The sequence below is a fragment of the Sprattus sprattus genome (genome assembly GCF_963457725.1).
Source record: "Sprattus sprattus genome assembly, chromosome: 9".
NCBI classification, from domain to species: Eukaryota; Metazoa; Chordata; class Actinopteri; order Clupeiformes; family Clupeidae; genus Sprattus; species Sprattus sprattus.
The window spans coordinates 8861730-8889229 of NC_137928.1; the positions used below are offsets into that span (position 1 = coordinate 8861730).

The 27500-nt window shown below is 44.7% G+C and overlaps 1 protein-coding gene across 1 annotated transcript in view; it reads left to right on the forward strand.

Annotated features, from left to right (window-relative positions):
- robo1 (roundabout, axon guidance receptor, homolog 1) overlaps positions 1–27500 on the forward strand; it is a gene marked incomplete at its 5' end in the record, with an annotated part of 218020 nt that overhangs the window by 5743 nt on the left and 184777 nt on the right. The window contains 1 exon segment of the mRNA XM_080844591.1: positions 21347–21436. Within this exon segment, the coding sequence (XP_080700717.1) occupies positions 21347–21436 (90 nt within the window).

The following is a 27500-nucleotide window of genomic DNA, read 5'->3' on the forward strand; positions in this document are numbered from 1 at the left end:
ACGAATAAACATGAATCATGTGACAGGCTCCCCACCACACACACGCACACACGCACACAGCCCGTGTACCTTATAACTAAATCTCATTTTATCTGAGTCAACATTCCGCTGACAACTTGGCTAGTCTAGCCTCCATGGGGGAGCCGGTTTTCGTGTTTTTGCAGAGTTTTTAAACGCTATTGTAATTATATGCATTTTATCCCCCCCCTCACTCCTCTGCTACAATGCCACTGAGAGTTTCCTGCTCCAGACGGACGTGTCCCTCGGGAGATTTTATGGACTGGAAAAGAAGAGTTAGCAGGTTGTGAATTATGGGAAGATTTGTGGAAAAAAAGTTTTCTTTCTGGTCATGGTGGTAGTGGAAAAACAGGTGGACCAGGGGTGGAAGAGGCACAGTCCATAAATATGAGGCTCTGAAAAGGAACCCCGGTCGAGAGGAGCGCGGGGGCCCCCTGACGGGCCCCCGGAGGAGAGGGCCGGCCGGCAGCAGGGTCTCAGGATCTTGAGGGGGTCACGGGGTCACAGGGTCACCTGAGAGCCCCAGACAAGTCTCTGGAGGTGGCAGGAATCGGGCCGGCCTCCGCCTTGAAGTTTTTACTTCCCTTCCTGTGTGCCCCTTTTTCACACATAAATACAATCAGTGGGGTTTACTCGCATGAAGGTGAGAGCAAACTCACCTACACACTCACAGTCACCCTACACTCACACATTCATCCGCCTTCAGACAAATATTATTTTACAAATATATGTGAGTCCACATTCTCACTTACCTTTCACTCTCTCAAAAAAGACTTTGTGAGTGCTCGTCATGGATCGTTTTTCCTCAGTTTCTGGCATTGATGGTCACATGTAGTTGGGTTGGCTTCCACTGGAGGCAGTAGAGTAACCCTCCGCGTCCTAGCTGTGCGTACAGCATGAGATGTGTGGGGTGTGCGGTGTTCTGATATGATTAGTCTGTGTTTACGTATATGTGTATCTTTGTTGTCTCTGTGTTTGTTCATGCATGTGTGTGTACAATACCAATAAACAAACACTGCAAATGAGGTCTGTCAGAACAGAGAGCTAACAGCTGAATGCTAAACGGCCGGAGCCTTGAGTTAGTGTTTGACTAATGGCATGTTAATGACAGGCCCAGCCCACGGAGTGATGCAGACAGGAGACATATGGGAGGTGACAGTCTGGTGCTGTGCTGTGCTGTGGAGCATCACAGTCATACACAAGAAAGGACAGGGGAGAGAGAGAGAGAGCTACCAGGTCTCTCTACCATTAATACATTATGTGTTGGTAGTTCCATCCATTTTTATACGTAGTGGTAGTGTGGTTACATCAAAAGCATAGTGATTCCCCAGTATTGTGATGTATGGTTAGCATTTCCAATTCCCAGGGAGCTCATATGCCAACGGAACCATAACTCACTAGGACTAGGAGTTGTCTTTTATCTGCTATCTGTCTCTTCAAGCAAGTAGTATCATATTTTAGTTTTGACCACAATTTGCCTCATAGTTGAACTACATACTGGAATTATTTTCTTTTTCATCTTTTCTTTTTCATTTCGAGGGCTGTCATCATGCTGTGTGATTAATTAACCTAAATTAATCTCGTATATCAATTTGCTGTGAGAAGCATTTCAAATCTGTTTTTCAGATTTGCCACTGACATGAAGGAACAAAATGAATGTTCACATTAACGGAAAACAACAGATATTTCAATGAACCTCATTCAATGAAGAACACATTTTCTTTATTCCTGATGAACCCATCTCATAGTATGTCTAACACTAGCAAGCTAACTAACTAAGGTAACACCAGACTTCACTCCTTAATAATATTTTGTTCCTACAGTTATGGTGAGAAATATTTTACAAAATACCCTTCTGGGATTTACATAGTTGCTTGAACAAGCCTTGCAAGGTTGTCTGAGGTTTGGGAATTTTCCATCTCAAATTCAAAAACGATGTGATGTATACAAATAATTCCAAGACAAGGCCTTAGAGCTAACACCAATCTACCAATACAAATCAAAACATTTATCAAAAAACCACAGTGGGAGAAAAACAAACTTTTACTGCAACGCAGCATGGCCATGGCCACTATATCCATCCAATAGCGGTTGGAGACATATGGGGTCAAGGGGCATATAGAGTGTGATTTATCTGCATACATTTTTTTTCTTCTGATGTGTTATTTTTCTATAATTAATGAATTTAAAATTATTATTATTTTGACAACTCTAGTTTTTTCATATGGAATGCATTGCTTTGGCTGTTGAGCACAGAGGTGTGTGTGAGTGAATTATTCATGGATTAAAGCAAAATCTGGGCTCTCTCTGCACTCAAGGTCATTTGAGTTCATTCACATTGCACAGGCTGGTGCAAAGAGGTGTACAAATTGGGAATTCATTTGGAGAGGCCAAGATAAATCTAACATGTGCCTCTTGGCACAACAGACGCGCTGTGTTCGCCCAAGGTTACGTCTCGCGGCTCTCCTCTTAGCTTCCAGCGTGTCACCACCAAAGCCACAACCACAACAGGACAACAATGGCTCAGTGTGCAGATCAGAGAAGAGCCAATCCCTAACCCTGGGGTCTGACGTGGCTCCTAAGATGGTCGCCCTCTTTAACTAGCCCCGGTGTTTGATGAAAATGAAAACTCCCTTTGGTGTTCCTTAAATACATTGTGGCGACTCGTCTGACAGGCGAACGGTAGCACGACTCTCCACGCCACAGTAAAGGGTGGATGCCAGGCTGTTTGAGCCTCGCTGACATCCACCATGCTCTGCTGTGGTTTGTGTTTCTGCATTTAGCTCCCCTTGATCTTGAGATGAAGTGGTAATTGTCAGCGGAGCCCTGACACCTTGGGTGAACGCATTGTGAACTTCAATTTTGTTTTGGGGTTTGAAGCTTTAAAGTCCAGAATCACACCCAACCCACGCAATGTTTTGAAAAGAACTTCAAGTGAATATAAATAAATATGCCGTTTGATATTGTTTGGCCTTTGGAGTCCTGCACATCTTTGGCTTTGGGGTATGTTTATTTGTGTTGCACACAACATTTGAAATCAGATTTTCTTTTTTCTTCATTAACTTTATTTTCACCTACTTTTACCGATACCTACACAACTTTACTCAACTGGGTGGTAACTAATACAACTTAAACATGTGTTCATTATATTATAATTGTGCTGTTCTATCATGCAAAACTTCGGTTATACCAAAATAATATGTTTGAAGTCACCAGAAAAATACACCAAAGTGTATTTTTAAACTCGGCCGTAACTATCCACCTAATAACCTTCCACTATAAAATTGCCAGATATATCCAGGCTGTTGGGCTGGCCGGTCGTTAGCCAAATGCTGAGCAGGCAGCCCCCATGCGGGAGCAGAGGGAGCCAGTGTTGGCCTGGAGTTCACCACTCCATCAGCCCTCCACAGCTGTTTGAGTAGAGCTGTGGTGAGGGTCGGACTTACCGAGGTGTCTGTGTCAGCCCATTTTTAGCGCTGATATAGCATTTACACACACACACACACTGTCACACACACACACACACACACACACACACACACACACACACACACACACTCAAACACACACAATACTCAATAAACAATACACAACCTCTCCACACTGTGTTCTCTGTACCTCAAACATATACAATCACACGACACGACAAACTAACACGACAAACTATTTTAAAAACATAATATAGATTTAAAGTAAAATACATAACTATAATGTTGGTGGACATAATACAAACTTGCTTTACCTGAACTGCTGGAAATGTAAAGGTGCCGTTTTCACACTGAAAGCGCTTTGGTCCCGAATGACACCGAATTGGAGTGAGAGTGGAGAGAGATGGCCAGGGCTTATAGAGGCTATTAGAAGCTGAGACTAATCGAAAGTAATGAAGAGTGGCATCTCAGATCCAGACAGGGGGCGCAAATGAGACTCGTTTCAATTAATTCGCTGATTGGAAATTCGAACTGTCACTCCCTCCTTTGTGTCCGATCTTCCACGAGGTTTCGGAATTGAAAATCGTTTAGGGTTCATTTGCTATGCTATTGTATTGCTAATTGAAGATAAGCAGTCAATGGGAGCACATTTGCGTCACATTTAATGGACAGTTGCTGGAGAGAATGAGAGGAACGAAACATGACCAATCAGATCAAACAATACAGTGAGGCCCCAAAACAGGAAGAGATGGAGACAGAAAGAAATGTCCCAGAGGTATATTTACTCACTAACTCTTAGCAGTTGTTGTCTTCAGCACTTTCAATAAACAAGCTCTAAATCACCATCGTCACGATTAGTAGCCTACATCTTAAAAGTCTTAACTGTTGAATCCTTAACCCATGCGAATCACATCTCCGACGTACACTACCAATGTTACATAAAAATCTCGTCTTGGATGACATGAAATATGATGACAGTTTTGCTAGCCCATTTTATATAGTGTTCAAATTGAAACCAGATATAACTGAGGAGGGAGCAGGAGAAGGGAGGCGGCTGGTGGACGTCTTTTTGGCCTCGGAGCTGTTTATGTTAGCTCCAGTGTGTGCCCCCCTCCTGCTGTCTGTGATGAGAGAAACACACTCTCCGTGGAAAATGCGCTTGTGTGTGAGTGTGTGTGTGTGAGTGTGAGTGTGTGTGTGTGTGTGTGTGTGTGTGTGTGTGTGTGTGTGTGTGTGTGTGTGAGTGCAGGAAAAGGGCAAGCGAGACAGAAATAGTCCCACGCCACCAGCAGGAGAGAACACCAGATGTCACACTGTGGCATTCCGGACTTTTTGTCTGAACGCATAAAATGTTGCAGAATTGTTGCCGTTGCGTGCCCCCCCCCCCTTTAGCCATTTGATTTATGGTTTGCTACATTTGCTGCAAATGGCGTATGAACAATCACATTAGAGACAGCGAGGCAGCGGGATGGTATTTGAAGCTTTAGCGTTTCTCTCCGCAGACACAGACACACACACACACACACACACACACACACACACACTCACACACACATGTACACGAATACACACACACACACACACACAGATATACAATCACGAACACACACACACACACACAAACACACACACACACAAATACCCCCCCCCCCCCCCACACACACACACACACAGATATACAATCACAAACACACACATACTCATTTGACTCTTAAGGGCTTCTCCGATGCAGACAGGCCAAGCAGATGGTAACGCAATACACCAGGCATGTCAATCAGCACTCTGACTTCATCCAAGGAGTCACCTGCTACTAATAAATTAGGCTTATTTTGCTGAGAGCCTAGCAGAAGTGTGGCGTTCCACTGGGTCCATTAGAGTATGGGGGTGGGGAGGGGGGGTTAGGGATTCCATTTTGTCTTTTGTTGAATTTCGGTCCCACTGCTCCCCTCTCAGAGAATTTACGATGGGCCCAGAGCCCCCTGGCTCTCTCTGGCGCAGTCATTTTCAGACGTTTGTGGTGCTACCGCCGAACCACATTAAGATAATCCATTAGACATTCCCTTCCCTCCCAGCCTGCGGTTCCAAGTGTGTGTGTGCGTGTGTGTGTGTGTGTGCGTGTGTGTGTGTGTGTGTGTGTGTGTGTGTGGGTGTGAGTGTGTGTGTGTGTGTGTGTGTGTGTGTGTGTGTGCGTGTGCGTGTGTGTGCGTGTGTGTGTGTGTGTGTGTGTGTGTGCGTGTGTGCGTGTGTGCGTGTGTGCGTGTGTGTGTGCGTGTGTGTGTGTGATGTTAATGCATTACTGACTGAGTTTTAGAGCAATGTTCCCTGTCTGACATACTTATCTGTCTTTGTTTTAATATCAAACAGACTATTGCATTTACATAGTCCATTTTGTTTTAAAATAGGCTGTAAAATGGATGGGAAATGTCTTCATTAACGTGACAATGAGCTGAATGTCAGCAGAAGTTTAATGAAGTGTTAGTTGGGCAATAAAAGCTGACATGCCAAAGGACATGCCAACATTTCAGGTGTTACTTAAACAACTGTACGTAGTAAAAAAGAGTTGTTTGAAGGACTATTCCAGCTCTTTAGGAATCATTTGTCATTCATATCAGTTTTCATTATACAACTCATCACATACATTTCTGTAAATTATATAACTCTTTTAAATCAATGTATCAACATTAATCTCTGCAGGCATCTTCAGATATCTTCAGATGTGTTCTCAGTCTGTAATTATGCTGTCATTGATTCCCTTGCCTCTGGTAGAGTCAGATGAAAACAAGTCTGGGCTGTGACGTGCTAGGATTAGTGTGAGCATTACTGCGTAGTTTGTCTTATTAGATTTATTTATGCGTGTGGAACGACAGTGTAGAGTATTTTACTAGTGAATTAGCTCCCGTGACAGGGACCTAACAGCTTTTGCAGCAGCGGTTGAAGATGAGAAGAACCCCATAATGTTTTATATATTTTCAATGTCTTAGAAACAGGGTTCATTTGGTCCTGTTCAGTGTGGGTAATGGGTGAACAGCATCAGTGATATCCGCGTCAAGGCGGAGTGTCGTCTTTCTTGAAAAAACGAAAAGTTACAAAAACGATTAGTTACGGTGACCTGAGTTCCAGTCATCCAGTTGAATTCTACAAGCCTGGATTGTAAACTTTGTTGTCTGCAGCTGAAGTGTTCGTACTGTAATCAGGAAGCACATAGACTGAAGAGAAATGCTAACTCCTGATGAAGTGCGTTTGAAGTGAATTCTTCTGAGCGGCTCATCACCTTGATCCTCAACGCATGTTTTACTTTACGTGACACGGCGTACAACAATCAAAACCAGTCTGATGAAAGCCTGCCTCCAGTTACAGACGTCCTGTTTCATCTTTTAAGCCCTAAGGCACTTTACCTTGCTTTGCCAGACAGTATGCAGCTTCTTTAGAGACTAACTTGGCTGCTCAGATATTTTCATTTGAATAACTTGAAAGTAAACTGGTTTTGTGAAAAAAAAAAGAATACAAGAAACCAATGAATATTGTAAGACAATTACAAAGACACCAAGCCTCACTTCGGTGAAAACTTGCAGGGAGTTGAATGCCGATGAAAGGGATACGTCACAGAGTCCTAATCGCTAATCTCACAGTTTCTAATTTAATAGAGCTCCTTAATTCCATTCTATGGAGTAAGTTTATTAGTTCTGTGGGATACATAGCAGGTTGTGTAAAGCCTGGCCCTCTCTGTACGGAGCCCTTTCGCTGATCAGAGTCTTCATATAGGGCCAGATTGATCCTGTACCTGGGAACACCCCACTCCCTGTGTACATGTTCTCCCTATGTGTATTCTTTTTATTGTGATTCATGTATGTATATGTTTGTGAGTTAAGTGTATAAGCTACTGGATGACCTTCATTTCCCTTGGGATCAATAAAGTATCCATCTATCTATCTATCTATCTATCTATCTATCTATCTATCTATCTATCTATCTATCTATCTATCTATCTATCTATCTATCTATCTATCTATCTATCTATCTATCTATCTACAGCTTCAGCATAACTAAAAGCATTTTCATTCACACAGCATCTCATAGTGCACTTCATAGTGTTCCTGCTCTTTTATACTGCTTTTCGTTTTAACTGTGTTGACTCATCAACGGCTTTTTATTGTTCTTCAGTTAGTAGTTAGACCCTCACCAGGGGTTCTAGTCTTATCGTAGTCCAATCTGTTTGTCGGAGCTTTGGGAGCTAGCCTGATTCTTAATATGTTTTCCTTACTCCCGTGCTAGTAGTTTAACGCTGCTTCCAAGCTGTTTATGGCATTTGTGAAAAGGCCCAAGGACGACGCTCCTTGCCTAGAGAGTGTCAGTGCGTTGCGCAGCAGATTTGATCGTGCATGTTTTTCCCACCGACTGAGCGAGAGGGGTGGTCTGTTGAGGGCCGATAGGGGTCTGCTGTTTGTTCAGCTTGCCTGACCTCAGATCAGATGGGGGCTCGACTGTGACGGAGGAAGGAAAAATCTCCATAATCGCATCTGATTTATTATGTAAATACTTCTAGCAGACGCTTTCCTCTCTGTCTGTTCTAACCATGACTGATAAGACTGAGATGAGCACGAATGCTGTGGAGAGGACCCTAATGAAGTGCAGAAGAGGAGTGCATATTCAGCTCATTAAAGCCAATGAGGGCAATGAGTTAGCTTTTCCATGGGCTTGTCCTTTAGAGTGTGCAATGTACTTTTGATGAAATATCATTATCTTTTTTTCTATTAGCAGCACTTTCTATTTGCTATACTTATAATACTTATAGTACGTATTTGTTATATAACTGTTGCCATGACTATCTATCATGGTGCTTTCGTTGGTGGGAAACAGTTTTTGTCGTAATAGTTTGGTGCCACACATCTTTCTCTCTCTCTCTCTTTCTCTCTCTCTCTCTCTCTCTCTCTCTCTCTCTTTCTCTTTATCTCTTTATCTATAACTGTATGTGTGTGTATGTATGGGTGTTTGAAAAGGTGAAAGGTGAAGATGGGAGAGAGAAAGAAAGTATTCTGTGTGTGATGTACTGAAACTGTATGTGTAAGTGTATATTGTAGGTTGTGTTTGGAAGTGTGTGTTTTGTGATGAATGGGAGCAATGACTGACAAGTCAGTGTGTCATTCTTGGTCAGTTTGATGTCAAGTAGTGTGTGTGTGTGTGCCAACATGCCTAAAGACAGTCTTTACTTGTTTAGCCCATAACACCACTGTGAGCTTGAAACAACTGTGTGTGTGTGCGTGTGTGTGTGTGTGTTTGTGTGTGTGTGTGCGTGTGTGTTTGTCCGTGTGTGCGTGTGTGTGTGTGTGTGTGTGTGTGTGTGTGTCTGTGTGTGTGTGTGCGTGTGTGTGTTTGTACGTGTGTGTGTGTGCGTGTGTGTGTGTGTGTGTGTGTGTGCGTGTGTGTGTGTGTGTGTACGTGTGTGCGTGTGTGCGTGTGTTTGTGTGCTCACAGCCAGTGAGTGACTCGGCAGTGGATGTCATCAACTCAAAGACGCGGCACTGTAAAATTAAAGGAGTCTGAGACCTCGGTCTCTGTAATTAAAACCCAAAGAATTCCCCCGCTATTGTCCACCTGACACTGAGCAAATGACAGAGGTAGCTGCAGGCAGAGAAACACTCAGGTTGTGCTGAGAGGTGTTCAGGTGTCTGTTGTTTTTGTGAAGGAACTACGCACGGCGCGTGAGAGACTGTCTGTTTGTTCAAACTGACAGTCGTCTTTCAGCAGCTATATTTATTAGCTTCATTTAGCGTACATTGATGGGGAAGTTTGTGCTGATGTTAGTCTGATACAAAGAGGATTATGAGATGCCTGTAATGGAATTTGAGCCATGTTACTTCAGAAATCTCCTAAACTCATTTAACAGAGTGGGGGAAAAAACCATGACTTCATTTTCCAACCCACACACACCACACCGACGGGCTTTCAGTGGAAATATGATGGCTGTCTGCTGCTGTCCCGAGACACTTACAGCTTTTTTGTCCTTTTGAGCAACTTTCAAAGTATTAACGACTAAAAACACTATTTCTATATTGCATAGAATGTTTATTTCACATTTGTTCACAAAGCAACAGATTCACAATTTTCACAGAGCCTTAAGACAGAAGTTAAGCGTTAGTAACTTAAAACTGTTTTATGAAAAAAATAAAACTTTCAAAGGATTAACGGATTAAGAACACTATTTCTACCTTTGATACTTTTTGTCTCCTTTTACATAAAACGAACAAAAGTTGCTGAAGGAACTATTTAGTATTAAGCTCCTGCTCCTGCTGCTGCTGTTAGCAGAGCGTGAAAGTCGTAGAAGGTCGGCCGTTTGTCCACACTGACAGCTCCTCCATCACTCTGGAGCTGTAACCTCTGGCTGGTCGGGAGCGGTGGATTTTTTGCTTTCTCCACGCAGCCTGACGGCTCCCGTACTTCCCCCCACTGACGGGGCCCTCGCCGTGGGAGGCCCATGAACCTCTGGAGTGTTTGGACAGAGCCGATCTGCTTCGCTCCGCTCTGCTCCGCCTGATGGGGAATGTTAGGCCTGGCCAGTGATAGACATCTGTGCAGTGGCATTCCCCTGGGCACCTCACCTCTCTCTCTCTCTCTCTCTCTCTTTCTCTCTCTCTCTCTCTCTCTTTCTCTCTTGCTCTTTCTCTCTCTCTCTCTTTCTCTCTCTCTCTCTCACTCTCTCTCACTCTCTCTCGCTCTCTCTCACACCTTCTCATACTTGTCTGGAGCTATTCAAATTCTGCACTGCGCCTGTGGTGTGTGTGTGTGTGTGTGTGTGTGTGTGTGTGTGTGTGTGTGTGTGTGTCTGTCTGTCTAAGAGAGAGGGTATTTGTGGTTTTATTATTTTGTTACTGTTTCAGTGCATTCCTTAGAACTAGGTGTGTGTACTAATCCATCATCAAGGTGTTTCTGAATTAGCAGTTTTCAATCAGTCATTGTTTTTGTGATTGCAATGATTCATTCTGTCAAATCCACCACATGGAGTCTGGTAACCTGGTGACCAGGGTGCCTCCAGTGCCTCTGCGGCTAATCAGTCCCTCTTGTTCTGGAAAGTTCTTGCTTCTTTTCGTTTTCTTTTTTTTCCTTTCTGTGGTTTGAGAGATGTGCTCTGGGCTAATCTGTCATTCTCTTCCCTTAGCCTGACATTTTGAATTAGCAAAACAATAATCAGTAAACAGAGCAGTGGGGAAAATGACTGAAGTCTGGGCGTTTTGGCAGGGTTTGACATGTTGTTTATTTAGAAACTCACAATGTGAACCAGCGTCTTCAGAGAGGCACCCTATAGGCCTCTACACTGCTGTCAGGGGGGCTCTGGAGAGGGAAAGTCCATGTGGTTTGTCATCCCCTAAAAACGGCTCAAGTCATTACAATGGCCTCTGATTTACTTCAGCGAAACGCCACTGTTTTCACAGAGTCGAGGAACAATTTACCAGTCACGAAATACGGTTTCAGCAGTTCAGAGAGGTGTATTGCGCAGATGTCTCTCTGTTTGAAACAATATTTATCTTGCAGAACCACTACTATGTGGTGCAGGTTTTAGGTCCGATGAACCGCGGAGAACTTAATGGTCGTGTGCCACTCTAAAGCATACCTCCCTAAGAGTAGAAACTGGTGTTCTGTCAGGTGATCTGAACTGCGATGGAAAGTCTTGAGAGAGTGAGAGGTGAACACATACCACTGGACTGGATTATGGAGGATAATTTGCATCTTATGTACAAGACTATTAGTCCAGGCAAAATAGCGTTTTACGACAGACTAATTGTAATAGAATTTTTTTCAGCATAGATCATTTCTATGAGGTGTCCAGAACAACATACTAAAAGTCCTAAGAAATCCAAGTTGAGGAAATATGTTTAATTCTCATCCATCTGAGATGTGTGCTAATAATGCATGGTAAAAATATGCCTCAAAAATTTAATTTTTTCCTTTAGTCCTATCAAAATGAAACTTTACACAATGAAAGTACCCATGAAAAGTAACATTTTTTGTATTACAAGTTTCTTTTGAAATTAATTTGAATATGCACATGAGCTCCACACTTATTGAATATGTCCATAGGCAGAAACACCATTCATATGTATGACAAATACATCGGCCAAATCTTCATCCTATCATCCTACTGCCAATGGGAGATGGCAATGTTGCTTTTAGACTGGCCTCTAACCTGAAAACTGCCTGGCTTGGTAGTACCTGCCAGGGGTATGGTGTTTCTGACTATGCAATCAGGACATATTCAATAAGTGTGACGCTCATGTGCATATTTAAATTCATTTCAAAAGAAACTTGTAATACAAAAAAAGTTACTTTTTATGTATACTTTTACTATGTAAAGTTTTACTGTGGTAGGAGTAAAGGAAAAAATTAAGCCCATTGGGTGTATTTTGGGCATATTCGATTAGTGTATAGCTCATTTGCATATTCAAATTCATTTTCAAAGAAACTTGTAATACAAAAAATGTAAATGTTCATGGGTACTTTCATTGTGTAAAGTTTTATTTTGATAGGAGTAAAGGAAAAAAATATTTTTTTGAGGTGTATTTTTGCCATGCATTATTAGCACACATCTCAGATTGATGAGAATTAAACATATTTCCTCAACTTGGATTTCTTAGGACTTTTAGTATGTTGTTCTGGACACCTCATAGAAATTATCTATGCTGAAAAAAATTCTATTACAATTAATTCCATTTTTGGCTCCAAAATGGGCTATTTTGCCTGGACTATATACCCAGTATAGAGTCATACACCCTTCAGACACAGAGAAATACAAAGACACACTCTAACACAAATGCACATGCGTGCACAGATATTTACACACATGCATATGCACTTGAAAGCATGCACACACACACACGCACTCACAGACACACACACACACACACACACACACACACACACACAGACACACACACACACACACACACACACACACACACACACACACACACACACACACAGACACACACACACACACACACACACACACACACACACACACACACACACACACACACACACACACACACACACACACACACACACACACACACACATGCAAACAATTTGTCACTCATGTTCACTCAGCTCACTCAACATGAGTGGATGACCTTGAGGTATAGAGATGACATAGAGAAGCACTTTGTACTTAGTCATCTAAAGTGTTGGCACTTCTGTAGCATTACTACCATTTAATGATCCGACTCCGCAGCGGAGCCCACTGCACATCCTCAGCCGTATCAGGTGAAGGTTCCTGTTACCCAGGAGATTAGTTTACCATCACACAGCTGTCTCGAGCTGTGCTCCTCTGCACATCTGCTTCAACTCCATCCACAGAGAAATCCTCCATAAGCCACTGGAATAATCGCCTACACAAAGGCTCTATTCACCGCTTGATCTATCGGTGTCAGCTACAGGACTCATGATCGCCAAGTTAGTGTTCGGGACTTGAAAACTTGGCACTGTCTGTCCAGAATGTTTGGGGAACCGCTAATTCAACATTTGTAATAAGAAATCACTTCTGAGTGTGTTTCTTTAAACAGTTGCTGCTGAATGAGGGATGAATAAAGGGAGGAAATTACAGATTTGTGTTTGTATTCAGATCAAAAGAAAGTATTCCTTTTTGCCAGGCCTTGCTTAAGCTCCTTCTGCAGCATGCACCCCCCTCTCTCTCTCTCTATCGCTCGCTATCTCTCTCTCTCTCTCTTGCCCTCTCCCTCTTTCTCCCTCTATCTCTCTCTCTCTACTCTCTCTCTCTATCTCTCACTCTCTCTCTCTCTCTCTTGCCCTCTCTCTCACTCTCGCCCTCTCTCTCTCTCTTGCCCTCTCCCTTTCTCTCCCTATACTGTATCTCTCACTCTCTACTCTCTCTCTCTATCTCTCACTCTCTCTCTCTCTCTTTCTTGCCCTCTCTCTCACTCTCGCCCTCTCTCTCTCTCTTGCCCTCTATCTTTCTCTCCCTATATCTCTCACTCTCTCTCCCTCTCTCTCTCTCTCTCTCTCTCTCTCTCTCTCTCTCTCCCCCTCTCTCTCTGCGCCCAGTGGCCCATCCTTCTTTGAACGCACCAGAGGCCTCTCTTCAGATGTTCACTTTCACACAGGCGCACAGCAGATACACAAAGAGAGATCCCCACCGGGCTAACCTCACAGATCGCTCATTATGGTAATTAGTGGCTCAAACACAGAACTGGGCAATACGTGTGTGTGTGTGTGTGTGTGTGTGTGTGTGTGTATGCATGCATACGAGTATGCGTGTGTGTGTGTGTGTGTGTGTGTGTGTGTGTGTGTGTGTGTGTGTGTGTGTGTGTGTGTTTGTGTGGATGTGTACATCTCTGGATCTTTGTGTGTGTATGCATTCCCCTTTGTGTCTTTGTGTGTGTGTGTGTGTCTGTGTGTGTGTGTGTGAGTGTGTGGGTTGGTCGGTTCATCCACATATGCATAATCCCCCATTTTCCACTCAAACTGTGGAGGGCTAATCAGATCCTGGAGGAGTGGAGCCCCACTGTTCTCCAGTAGCTATGCTGCTGCATTCACAGGGGACCCAGCCCACCACCGAAGCTCTCTCTCTCCCTCCAAACCACCACAGACGCTCTCTCTGTCCCTCCAGCCCACCACAGACGCTCTCTCTCCCTCCAGCCCACCACAGACGCTCTCTCTCCCTCCAAACCACCACAGACGCTCTCTTTCTCCCTCCAGCCCACCACAGACGCTCTCTCTCCCTCCAAACCACCACAGACGCTCTCTCTCCCTCCAAACCACCACAGACGCTCTCTCTCTCCCTCCAGCCCACCACAGACGCTCTCTCTCCCTCCAATCCACCACAGACGCTCTCTCTCCCTCCAGCCCACCACAGACGCTCTCTCTCCCTCCAATCCACCAGAGATGCTCTCTCTCCCACCAAACCACCACAGACACTCTTTCTCTCCCTCCAGCCCACCATAGACATTCTCTCTCCCTCCAGTAAAGAACAACCCCGTCTCCCCTCAAGTTCTCCCTCAGCAAGCCCAACTCTACAATACCATACCCACACACTACCACAAGCCCAACTCTACAGTACCACACAAGTCCAACTCTACAATACCACACCCACACACTACCACAAGCCCAACTCTACAGTACCACACAAGCCCAACTCTACAATACCACACCCACACACTACCACAAGTCCATCTCTACAGTACCACACAAGTCCAACTCTACAGTAACACACAAGTTCTTCTGTCCAGTACCACACAAGTCCATCTCTACCACACAAGTCCATCTCTACAGTACCACACAAGTCCATCTCTACCACACAAGTCCATCTCTACAGTACCACACAAGCCCAACTCTACAGTACCACACAAGTCCTTCTTTACAGTACCACACAAGCCCAACTCTACAGTACCACACAAGTCCATCTCTACCACACAAGTCCATCTCTACAGTACCACACAAGTCCATCTCTACCACACAAGTCCATCTCTACAGTACCACACAAGCCCAACTCTACAGTACCACACAAGTCCTTCTTTACAGTACCACACAAGCCCATCTCTACGGTACCACACAACTCTATTTCTCCAGTACCACACAAGTCCAACTCTACAGTAACACACAAGCCCAACTCTACAGTACCACACAAGCCCATCTCTACAGTACCACACAAGTCCATCTCTACGGTACCACACAACTCTATTTCTCCAGTAACACACAAGTCCTTCTTTACAGTACCACACAAGCCCAACTCTACAGTACCACACAAGCCCAACTCTACAGTACCACACAAGTCCAACTCTACAGTACCACACAAGCCCAACTCTACAGTAACACACAAGCCCAACTCTACAGTACCACACAAGCCCAACTCTACAGTACCACACAAGTCCATCTCTACCACACAAGCCCAACTCTACAGTAACACACAAGCCCAACTCTACAGTACCACACAACTCTATTTCTCCAGCACCACACAAGTCCATCTCTACAGTAACACACTTTCCATATGAGATAGAGAAACTGTTGTTCCTTCATCCATCGTATGTTGTATGAGAGCTCTGTTCTGTGTTGCACTGTGACTGGAGCCAGACGTTGGTGCTAGCTCCATGATGGCTTTCTGCGAGTGTTGTGGTTAGCAGCGGAAGTCTGCGAAAGCTGCGAAACGCATTTAGCGTTGTTGACTAAACACGAGAGGGCGTTTTTCTATCCTTGCCCAGCCTAGGCAGCTGTTCCAATCATTATCTTTGGCCATCATAACAACCACACGAAACGCTGGCCTGTCTGCCAAACACACTGCTGCTCGCTCCTACTGTGTAATTTCCACATATCCATTATGCATTTTCTCTTTGTACCTCACCATTTTTCTTTTAGTTTTTTGGGGTTTTGTTTTGCACCCTCTCAAGCACACAATACAAATCAACAGTCTTCCAGCTCCGCCTTGGCCTTTTGTATGCGCCCAAACACATAACTAGATTAAAAGCCCATTATCAGCTTGTGTCCCTGCCTAAGACAGAGAGGGTGTAATCAGAATGGAAATGAGTGTGGTGGTGAATAGAGAGCACTGTACTGGTAAGGGCAGACTCTCTCTCTTCAGCTTTGGGAGCTTTTCTCTCACTAGCCAAGAGGCTGTCTTGTAATGTATGAGAAAGGGACTATTCCCTCTGCCATTTTGTCCTATTATCATTTTAAAATCAATGTACTTTTCAGAACTAGATCAGATTGGGTCTTTTTACTGTGGTGAGTTGAAATGTCAAAGTGAATGCAGTTTTTATGATAGTGAGATTTATGATAGTGAGATTTTTATAAATGTGCAGTATCTGATTGTGAAAGGAAAAGGCTGTATCATTTTGGTCATACTTCACATCAAACCGCTTGGAAACCCTTTATTTAATAACCTGTTGTTATTTTTGACCCTGTCCAAACTATTAAGGATCTACTGATGTCTCTCATTGCCAGTTTTCTGTTGCTTTTGAATGGAGTACACTACAACAGTGTCCTTGTTAGCACAACCCCTTTTATCCGTCCACTCCATGCTATACCCATCAGTCATCATCAGCTGTCAAAGCCAGAATAACTGTGACAGTGACGTGACAGGCAACAAAGACAATGTGTCCGAGAAGAATACACAGACATCCATCACACGGCTAGTGCTTCTGTTGCCGAGGGAACATACCGACTCCATTTGGTGTTTTACTCGGTGCTTTAAGTCTTCGGAGAATGTCTCGTGTGACACGCGTGTCTGGCAGCTCCTGTGTAGAATCCCAAATCAAAGTAACTTAAATTCAAAATTAAAATGACCAAAAACGTGAGCAATGAGAAAGTATATGCAAGAGCAAGTTCATGTTGACGTGTGTCTGATGCTCTTGTTTTGATGCAAATCGCTGGTTTCACGTATGTGTGTCCATCCCATACTAATGAATCCCATAATTGCAATTAGTGATATAGAGGTGGAGCTGCCGATCAGCCTGAGCTCTTTTTTGGTATTTAAGTCCATGGGGGGATTGTGGGGAGCTGAGCAGAGGGCTGGGGGGGGGTTGAGTGGAGAGGTTAAATCAGACACCCTCTTTGAATGCGTTCAGAGCACCCGGCTCACCGCACATGGCCCTGGGTAATTAGCCAACAGGGGAGAGGAGAGGTAGAGAGGTGGAGAGGTGGAGAGGCTGGGGCTGAGCGGGACGGTGGCACGGGGCGGTCCAGCTTCTCTGCCTGAAGGCCCCCGGGGCAGCTGGGTCCACCACCTGTTAATGGGCTCTGAAGTGGAGCTTAATTGGAGGGACTGGCAGGGCATGTGCCACCCTCTCAGTGGGCACGGGTGAGCAAAAGAGACGACAGATGCAGCGTAGCCCGAGAGAGAGAGAGAGAGAGAGAGAGAGAGAGAGAGAGAGAGAGAGAGAGGGAGTGATCATCCCAAAAAATTGCCCTGAATCCAGACACTTTTTACTTTTAACTCCTTCCCTAGAAAACCTAGGAAAAGCCCACTGTAAGGGAGCTATCTTATAAAAATTGTATATAATAAAAAGCAAGGACCATTTTTCCTAAGGGAACTGGAACATGATGTCCACTCAATAACCAGACAAGTCTACACGGGATAAACAATAGAGACTCAGAATGCAGAACTCTATGGAAATGTTCTAAATGTCCAAAAGGAAAACCTCCAGAAATGCATCCAGGGCATAATTATGCTAATTCACCCTGACAATTAACATTAAAAACAGATTGTTAGGTCCCCACGACTTTGACATTTTCAAGTGCTTCAGTCCCAGGAGCTAACTCCAGCCCCCTAACCCCTAACCTGGAACACATTATGACTAGCACCGCCAGCAAACCACTGACCAAAAGTTTGCAAAATTTCCTACTGCAAGAAATCCTTCTTGGATCACTGGAAGAACAAACCTAAAACACAACATTAATTAGAGTGAACAGAACCCTGAACAGAGCATATGAATTTGCTGAGAGACACAAGCCAGAGCCAGAGATACACAGATCCTCGCCAAATACAGGGCTGGCCTGGTGGCCACAGTCTAACCATAGAGCAAGACACAAAGATCAAGGGATATGTTGTGAATGAAAAATGATATGTGAAAAGATACGATAGGGTAGGTGGACATGGTGATGAATATCTTTGGTGTATTGCGATACATTTAAAAAAATATTATAACTAGATGAAAAACTACATCGTAAAAAACGAGGCACTTTAAATCAGTAACTTTAACGATTTTTACTCACTGCATGAGCTAAGCCAACCAAGTAATGACAACTAACTGTTACTTCACACAAATATGTGTATATAAGTTGTCAACTAACACCAACTGCCGGCGCACACTGACCCGACTGTCTGGGTTTGTTGGCGGTAGTTGGAGAATGTTGGCGTAAGTCGGCTCAGTGAGCTTGCTTTAGACTGTCTATCTTTATTGTTGTTCTATCCATTTCATTTTGGTGAATTCAATAATATTCCTTTAGTTAAGCCAAATAATCAAGAATAATGTAAACTGTTGCCTTGATTTCCCAATTATTACTAGCACACAGTTAATTCCACCAATTTTATTCGGTGGTAGCAAAATTATCTTAGTGCAAAGGCTGCTGGGAGGTGAATGGGGGAGGCTAGAGACGGAACATGCTATAACTAGCCAATGAAGTTAGATCATATGAACCATTTTGTATGGGTCATGTGAATGGAGCAGCCAATGTCCTGGATGTGCTATAATCAATTCAGGTATATCAGTCTGAGATCTGTCAGCCAGGTTATCAAACGCTAACCTGGAGCAAGGCCAGGACCCTTGACCTATGGTCTATGATCTATGAGCAGTCCCCTCTCACTAGTCAAGTTCTTTCATATGCACACACATCATAGATACACATATGTTACATACAAAACACACTTCCCCATAACAGTTGCAGGTATGATTACTTATAGAACACTCAAATCTGAGTGCCATGGAAACCATAACAATTTAAATAATAATAATGAGGTCAAACCTGCACAAGAAGTTTGCCACAACATCAACTTTCATAAATTGTCATTTTGTAAAACACTATCTTATCAAAGTGCATTCTGGTTACCTGATGATAAGGTTGTCTAAACTGGGACAAATGTGTCCTTGAAACTTGAAAGGTGTTGAATCTAGAAGGAACTGACTTCAATTACATTATTTTGAGTTCTTAGAACTACTAGTTATATGTAATGTGGGAAACTAGTTGTTTTAAGTAAATCTTCTTCATTTCTTGAGGAAGACATGTTTTACCCATAGTTAATTTTTTAACAGTGTACACTTTGCTTCAGTACGGCCATTCTAAGCACGTTTTTGGAGAGTAACTCGCTACCATTAGTATCATAGCTTTTGTTTGCGTTGAACAGAGAAAGTCCAGTCATGCAGTTTCTTAGCATCTTAGCTAACCCTGTGCATTCCCATCAGTCTTCTTTTTCCTGCACTGCAATCACAAGGCTGTCACAATCCTTTCAAATGGCGTTTGACAAAGGAACATGATGAGCTGAACCGTGAACTACATTAAGCAATCAGCAGTTTAATGAGAACATTTAATGCTCCAGTGTTTAAATGCTATTACAGCGGTAATGGCGTTTCACCTCAGATTACATACAGCATATTTATGGCTCTTTCCCTGTGTTGTCTGGAGGTCAGCCACGTTCCATGTGTACTCTGGATGTTCCTTAACCGGTGTCAGCAAATTTACAGACAGACAGGTTTCTATACAGTGCTTTTTATATGTAATGCAATCTTAATCCTTTAACCTTTAAGTTGGATGACATCTTCTAAAGCTCTTCAAAGGTATATTTACCTATAAGGGCTCAGTATGGTGTTATGTAACTTAAGGGAAGTGTTATGTACTTATCATGCCGTTTACTGCTGGATATTTATGTGTTTATGGTTGTGTTTCTGCACATGTGTGTTGGTCCTTTTGCTGCAGTGTTGTGAAAGTGACTTGTTAGTGTAAACACGGAGAGATCAGACTCATTGCTAGGTAATGGGATTGCCCCCAGCATGGGGCCCTTGAACTGTCACAGCCTTGCACTAATTACATCACCGCAGGAGCACGCTCAATCCTATCAAATCCAATCCGCTCTCCCCCTAAATCCCCTCTGCCGCATTTACGGCACCAAATTTGCTCGCCGACCTAGAAGGTGTCGTGCATTTCTTGATAAATTAAGTGGCAACCATCTCGTTTGCCGACTGGCGTTTATTGAACCAGAGCTTGGAGGGGGAAAGAAATCAAGGAGGTCTACTCTCTGTACACTTCAGTGATCCTAAGTACTCTCAAATGAACTATTCTGTTGCCCCCTCCCACCCCCCCCGTCTGTCATTTAGACCCAATGATGCCACTTCTCATTCAGGAAACAGACACTTCTGACAGACGGCCTTGCAGTCATCTGGACAGTTTAGACGGCCTTTCATTAGCCCCTTTACCAACCCCCCCCCCCCCCCCCCCGTACCAAATTAACCCCCTGTCAGCGCCCCTCAATAGAAGTGGGCATGGCCCAGCTTGATTTATCCCACGCCCAGGCATCAAGAGGGCACAGTTAGCCCCTCTGTCACCCCCCCCCCAACCCACCCCACAATGCACTCCTCCCCCCCCTCGCCCCTCGCCCCTCTCCCTGTCCTCCCTGCAGGCCTCCCTCTCTCTCCCTCCTTTTTCTTCCTCCAAATGTTCCTCCCATCCCGGCTCCCCATCCTGTCACTTTGATGGGTGGAAGGAGAGAGAGAGAGAGACGGAGAGAGTGACACTGTCGATCGTGGGGGGGACTGGACTGATTGCGGTCAAGAGGTCTGTTTAACAACAAATCAAGGTGTCAGTGTGCGTTTGGAGTCTGTGGGGTGTGGAGCAGCAGCCATCATCAGTACTGAGGGGATCTCTTAGTGCCCCCCTTATGGAGAGGAGCCCAGCGGGGAGGACAGAGAGGCTTCTCCTCTCCATATCATCCAGACTCACACCGGTGTCCATGGCCCTGCTCTCACATCAAGGAGACTCACAGGGAACCCACGCTGACCTGGAGTGCGGGGAGGAGAAGCCTTGCTTCACTTAATACCAGTGCAACCATCCATGGGACCCCATCAGGATTTGGCCTTCATCCTGTTCTGTGGTCTATATAATTTCCTCTTTGACTCGCTGGGGGATCATCCAGCATTCTGCCTTGCCTCCAGTGCTCTGGAGGAGTGTGTTTTCGGGGTAGAGATCAGCAGCCTTCCAGCTGCAGGGCTTTGGTAGTTTGAGCTCCACCAGGATGGGATTTATGGGAGCACTGAGCGTCGGTTCGCCCAGCAGCCTGGCTGTTGTGTGTGCCCTGTGCTGCTGCGTCTGTCAGGTGGCAGGGGTGGCTGTGACTGTGGCGGTGGTCGTAGCTGCTGCTGATGACGGTGCGCTCGGGGACTCAGGTTCTGTGATGTTATTTCCAACAGACCCTCAAGGTGCTCAGGACGGGGCCAGTGAAGGGGCCACGGTGGCCCCCGCTGCGGAGCTTGAAGATGACAACTCGCTGGGCTACACAGGTACCGCTGCTCTTCCCTCCTGCTTCACTCTCAGGCTCTGGTCCCAGGGCTCTGGGCTCTCTAATTCTTCTTCTCTTCTCTTCTCTTCTCTTCTCTTCTCTTCTCTTCTCCTCTCTTCTCTACTCTTCTCTTCTCTTCTCTTCTCTTCTCGTCTCTCTACTTCTCTCCTCTTCTCTTCTCTTCTCTTCTCTTCTCTTCTCTTCTCTTCTCTTCTCTTCTCTTCTCTCCTCTTCTCTTCTCTTCTCTTCTCTTCTCTTCTCTTCTCTTCTCTTCTCTTCTCTTCTCCTCTCTTCTCTACTCTTCTCTTCTCTTCTCTTCTCCTCTCTCTACTTCTCTCCTCTTCTCTTCTCTTCTCTTCTCTTCTCTTCTCTTTTTTTCAGGTATCTTCCTCTTCCTTTCTGCTTCACTCTCAGGCTCTGGTCCCAGGGCTCTGGGCTTTGCTGTACTGTGCTCTTTTTTCCATTACCCACTCAAAATGAGGCCTAAGCTTTCTCTCTCTATCTTTCTGTCTTTCTCTCTCTATCTGCCTTTCTGTCTTTCTCTCTGTGTCTCTCTCTTACATTACTAATACAGCTACAGTATCTGGTTACCCCTACCTGTTGGAAGTCCATCTCCTTACTAGACACGTTGATCAACATTTTTTCACTGGTTGAATTGTTTTTGGGTTGGATGGAAACTGGACATCCTATGCTTGCAGAACGAATTGACAGATTTTTTTCAGTTTCATTCAGTGTTGGAAATTTAAATAATGCATTGAAACAGGATACCATCCTTGGTTGCAAAATTCAAAACAAATGACATCTCCAAATGGCACTCTGTGAATCTACAACAAAGTGTATGGTCAAAATGTAAAGCTGTGCACTTCTTTCTCATGAAGCTACTCACAGTGTGGGCTGAGCTTGACCTAGGTTAACAGGTCACCCAGGGGCTGTTGTTGAAAGGTTTTTATTTGTTTATGTCTCTGGGCTCTTGCTGTTTAGTGATAAAAATTGCAGGCTCAGCAGGAACTGCTCTCCCTTTGCCCTCACTCTCTCTCTCTCTCTCTCTCTCTCTCTCACTCTCTCTCTGTCTCTTTCTCTCTCTCTCTCTCTCTCTCTCACTCTCTCTCTGTCTCTTTCTCTCTCTCTCTCTCTCTCTCTCTCACTCTCTCTCTGTCTCTTTCTCTCTCTCTCTCTTTGCCCTCACTCAAAGATTTAATGAACCTCAGAACCTCGTAGGCTTTTGTGGCACCATCTGAGGAAGGCAGGATGTCCAGATGGGTGCTCAGAGACAGAGGCCATTTCACTGCCTCGCCCCTGGGGTGACCAGACACCCCTTTAAGATTTATAAGGGGAACCTGCTGTGGGTAGAATGGCTCTTTTTAAAACCTATGCCTTGAATGTGCAAAACAGCTTCCTGTCTTCTTTCCACAAAGTACAAAGTATTAACACAGAATTCTACGAAGAGCTCTTCTAAGAGGGATGTTATGATTAAAAAAAAATCTGTATTTTGAAGTGGCACCCGGCAGTCTCCACAGGGGTAAAAAAAATGGGGAGGAAAAAAGCTCTAAGTAGGACATGATTACAGGTAGGCGTGGAGTTAAGAGTTAGAATCGTGTTTCTTGGCAGGCTCAGGGATATCCATCTGAAGAGTTAAGCCCAGAAAATAACATGAATCACGCTTTGGCCTCTGCATTCAGGCATCAGGTGAATGAGAGAGGGAGAGAGGGAGAGAGAGAGGGAGAGCGAGAGAGAGATGGGGGGAGAGAGAGAGAAAAAGGAAGAGAGAGAGGGGGAGGGGAGAGAGAAAGAGGAAGAGAGAGAGGAAGAGAGAGAGAGAGAGAGAGAGGGAGAGAAAGAGGAGGAGAGAGAGAGAGAAAGAGGGAGAGAAAGAGGAAGAGAGAGAGAGAGAGAGAGAGAAAGAGGAAGAGAGAGAGAGAGAAAGAGAGAGAAAGAGAGAGAGAGAGAAAGAGACCTGTGTGAGCGCTCTCTCATTAGCGTGCATCAGGGATGGCTCCAGGAGAGAATGCCCTTTAATCCAGCATTCTAATCCCATCTGTGCCGGAGGATGAGAGGGATCGATCTCCCTTAGTCACTGAATTGGAAATGAGGCTAATGTGTCCTAATACTCCAGTCTGCCGCCAACAGCAAAACGAATGAGCCGCAGCCAGCGACTCCATTCCACAGATTGGATTCACTTAGATGAGGTGAAACAGCAGGATTAGCCAGACAGTTGCCAATTTTTTCTCCCCCCCTCCCCCTCCCTCCCACTATATTATTCCTTACTTCGCCAAAGTGAAAATTGAGTTCACCTTCCAGACCAATTCCAATTTGGATTCACCTTCATTATTATTGAAGTCGTGTGCTCCAGCTGGCCACTTTCTCAGAGGGAAGCAGGTCAATACAGCAATGGAGAGGCGCCCTCCACCTTGTGTGGGGGAGCAGAATGATGGAGGAGAGTGACGGTGATAGAGGTGTGACATTCTGCACATGGCTTGAGAGGAGACAAGTCACTTCCAGTGGTAACTCAAATTCCCCCCTGAGAAAAGGTTTCGTCTCTACCCCTAACTCGGAGTACCACTGGAAGGCTTGTTGGCAGATGAGGGCTATCGGGTTTAAGGTCAGGTCTCTGCCAAGGACAGCATGGATATTTGTGTTGATGAGGGCTGGGAGGCATGCATTAATCGCATGGGGATCGCATTATTATGTTCTTGGCATCGAGCTGCTCTTTTATGACTTGAGGCCTTGATTAAAATTTTATGCAAGCACTTTGTAATGTCTTTAAGAAGTCCTCATTAAACTAAAACCTGTAGGAAAGAAATGATACATACATTACCAGTAATCACACTTTTACAAAGCCTAAATCACAAAACTGTGAAATACTTTACTCTAATCTTTACTATGTACATTTACTATGTACATTTTTTAAAGCAAACAATTTCTCCTGTGCTGGGCTGGCAATTAAAGCTCCGTAGAAGACCACTTCCAATAGATTAGGCTCCTCTTCACAGACACACAGGGAGGTGAGAGCTGACAGACTTCCGGAGCTAATGCTGCAAGATGAAAAGGACGAGCGAGTCTTCTTTTCGCTGCGTAAGTGGTGCTCTTCTCCTCTCCGCGCTGTCGACAGCTCACAGCATATCTGTCAGAGGTGGTGAAGGCTGCAGGGCCGAGGGGCTGCCTGGGCTCGAACTCTTTATCACTACGTGGCAATACGAGTCGGAGAGATGGAGAAAGTGAGAAATTTCAAGGTCACTGCTTTCTTTCGCCACCATCTCCACTCGGTCACAAAACAGAGTGGTTGTCTAGACAACTGCCACATATCTCATTGTGAGCGCCCCCTTGAACGTCCGACTCGGGCCATTCACTGCACGGATAGATTGCACACTGAAAGATAGAGTACTTATGAGCATGAACGTGAAGGTATATTGTATAGGGTGAAAGTTCTAGGATACCTGTTTTTTTTTTTTTTTTCTTTTGATGTCAAAATCTCTTGGAGAGGCATCTCTTTTACTTCCATCTTTTCCCCATCTCTTGGGGAAGTGTTCAGTGTATAATACTGATGGTCTGTGTTTGTTTTTCCTCCGATGAGGTGAAGCAGTGGTATTCACGCCTCTCAGGGACGGAGACCTGTGTCCCCAGGTATTTATGTGGAGGTGGAGCTGGCTGTGGCTGGCTGCTCCGGGGTTGACAGCTGTAGACAGAGCTGTGTGCTCTCCCCTGCGTAGCCACACACACACACACACACACACACACACACACACACACACACACACACACACACACACACACACACACACACACACACACACACACACACTTTTCTAGCCACCTCCTCCACCACCACCACCACCTCCGTGCCTCATTATGAGCCGCTGGCCATGGCCTTGAATACTAACCTCTGGGACCGGCCTCATCCCTCTGGCGTCACATTCATTACCACCACGGCCTGGCCCCTTATCGTGCAAAGGATTGACACGCGAAGATCGCTCCCCTCTCTCTCATCACGTTCACTGACGCTCGCTCGCGAGTGGCCATTAAGGTGCGTCTTCATGGTCCTTTCAGCTGCTGTGTCGCCCGCAGTAAATTGGTGAAAGGGGGAAAGTGGAACAAAAAAGAAAACCCGCTCTCGTCTTTTCTCTCCCCCCCTGAGACTGACAGTGGCGACGGCAGGCCTGACGACGCCTGGAGGGGGCGGGGTGAGCTCACTCGAGATATAATTACCTTCAACTCTAGACCGCTCTCCTCTTGCCAGGCTCCCTCTAGAGCTTTCTCCGTGTAGGATGAAGAGACCTTTTTTATTTTCCTCAGCCCCATCCAATCCCCCTTTTCTCCTTCAGCCCCGTAACCTTAACTCTCTCTGCTATCCCAGGAAATAGGTTGATTAGCCGTTAGCTCGCAGGAGCAGGTCGGTGCTAATACTCTCAAGAGGGACATGAGTGGTGGCTCAGATTGACAGAGAGATGTGAGGAAGTACAGTTGCAGCTGTAGGGAATGGGGATCCATTATTCAGCCCCATGCTTGTGTGTGTGTGTGTGTATAGATGTGTGTGTTTGTGTATGTGTTGTGTGCGTGTGTGCGTGTGAGTGTGTGTGTGTGTGTGTGTGTGGGTGTGTTTGTGCGTGTGAGTGTGTGTGTGTATGAGTGTGTGTGTGTGTGTGTGTGTTGTGTGTGGGTGTGTTTGTGCGTGTGAGTGTGTGTGTATGAGTGTGTGTGTGTGTTGTGTGCGTGTGAGTGTGTGTTTGCGTGTGAGTGTGTGTGTGTGTGTGTGTGTGTGTGTGTGTGTTAGTGTGTGTGTGTGTGTTGTGAGCGTGTGTGTGTGTTGTGTGCGTGTGTGTGTGTGTGTGTGTGTGCGTCGAGCCACATAGGGAACTGAATCAAATTCATCATCTCTGTTATGATTAGCATTAGCAAAGGTTGTGTAAGCTTGAGAAGGACCAACGCCGGCATTAGCATTCATTCCGCCGAGTCACTGCCAAATAGACTTCATGTTTCTAAGGACGGAAACGCTGCTGCAATTACTGGCCTTTTTTTCTGCATGAATCGTAAATGGCCTTCCCCTCTTCCCCATCTGTGGAGTGGGGGAGGGTGGGGGGGGATTCGAACGCCTCTCTTTTGTACTTGCCTCGAATGTCCATATGGTGCCGTCATGACTGTCAAGCAGTCGCAGGTTTTTTTTTTTTAAATGCAAAGAGAAAGGCGTGTAACATTAACTAGAGTTATCCTCACATGGGGGCACATAGCCTCTTTGTTTTATTTTATGCCTTTCTGTTCGAAGTGACTTTAATCAGTAATGGACTTGGCATTAGCGTTCTGTCTATTAATTTTAACTGCAGGCAGTTGGTCTTGTCAGGCACAAAGACAAGCTGATATCTCAGTAATAGAATAGAGAGAATTGAATAGAGTCCTTATGCTTGCATTTCTTTCCATTTTTAATGCCATTAATGTGTTGTGTATACATGGTCGTCGTCAAGTGGTACTCTTTGAAATTAACTGAATAATACCAAGAGTTGCTACCGATCAAACTGCCATTTTAACCTGGGAGAGTTTGAAAAATAAGAAATTAATTTTAATATCATAGATGATTGTGAACAAGACTACTGTGCCTTATTAAAACATTAACTGTTTGACGGTTATCCATTCCTTATTAATCTGGCACTCTATCTAAAAAGAGAGTTCTTATTTATTTATCTCAAAGGGAACATTAACAATGGAGACAGTAAGCACACTGACAATGGAGTTAAATCGAATTCTCTCTGTGTGTGTGTGTGTGTGTGTGTGTGTGTGTGTGTGTGTATGTGTGTGTATGTGTCTGTGTATGTGTCTGTGTATGTGTGGGTGAGTGTGTTTGTTTGTGTGGAGACAGCTTGCCTGATGATATCCCTCATTTGTCATGTTACAAATTAAAAGCTGTCAGATATATGGAGCTATACTTGAGATAAACAATATGCTCCTTGACGTTGAAAAGCAGAAAATAATTTGTCAGTTGACATTGTCAATAATGACCACTGGGTCTGACCTGTTGGCATGACATAGCACTGCAAACTCGAGTTTAAAGTGAATCTTCATTTATGACATATGAGAGG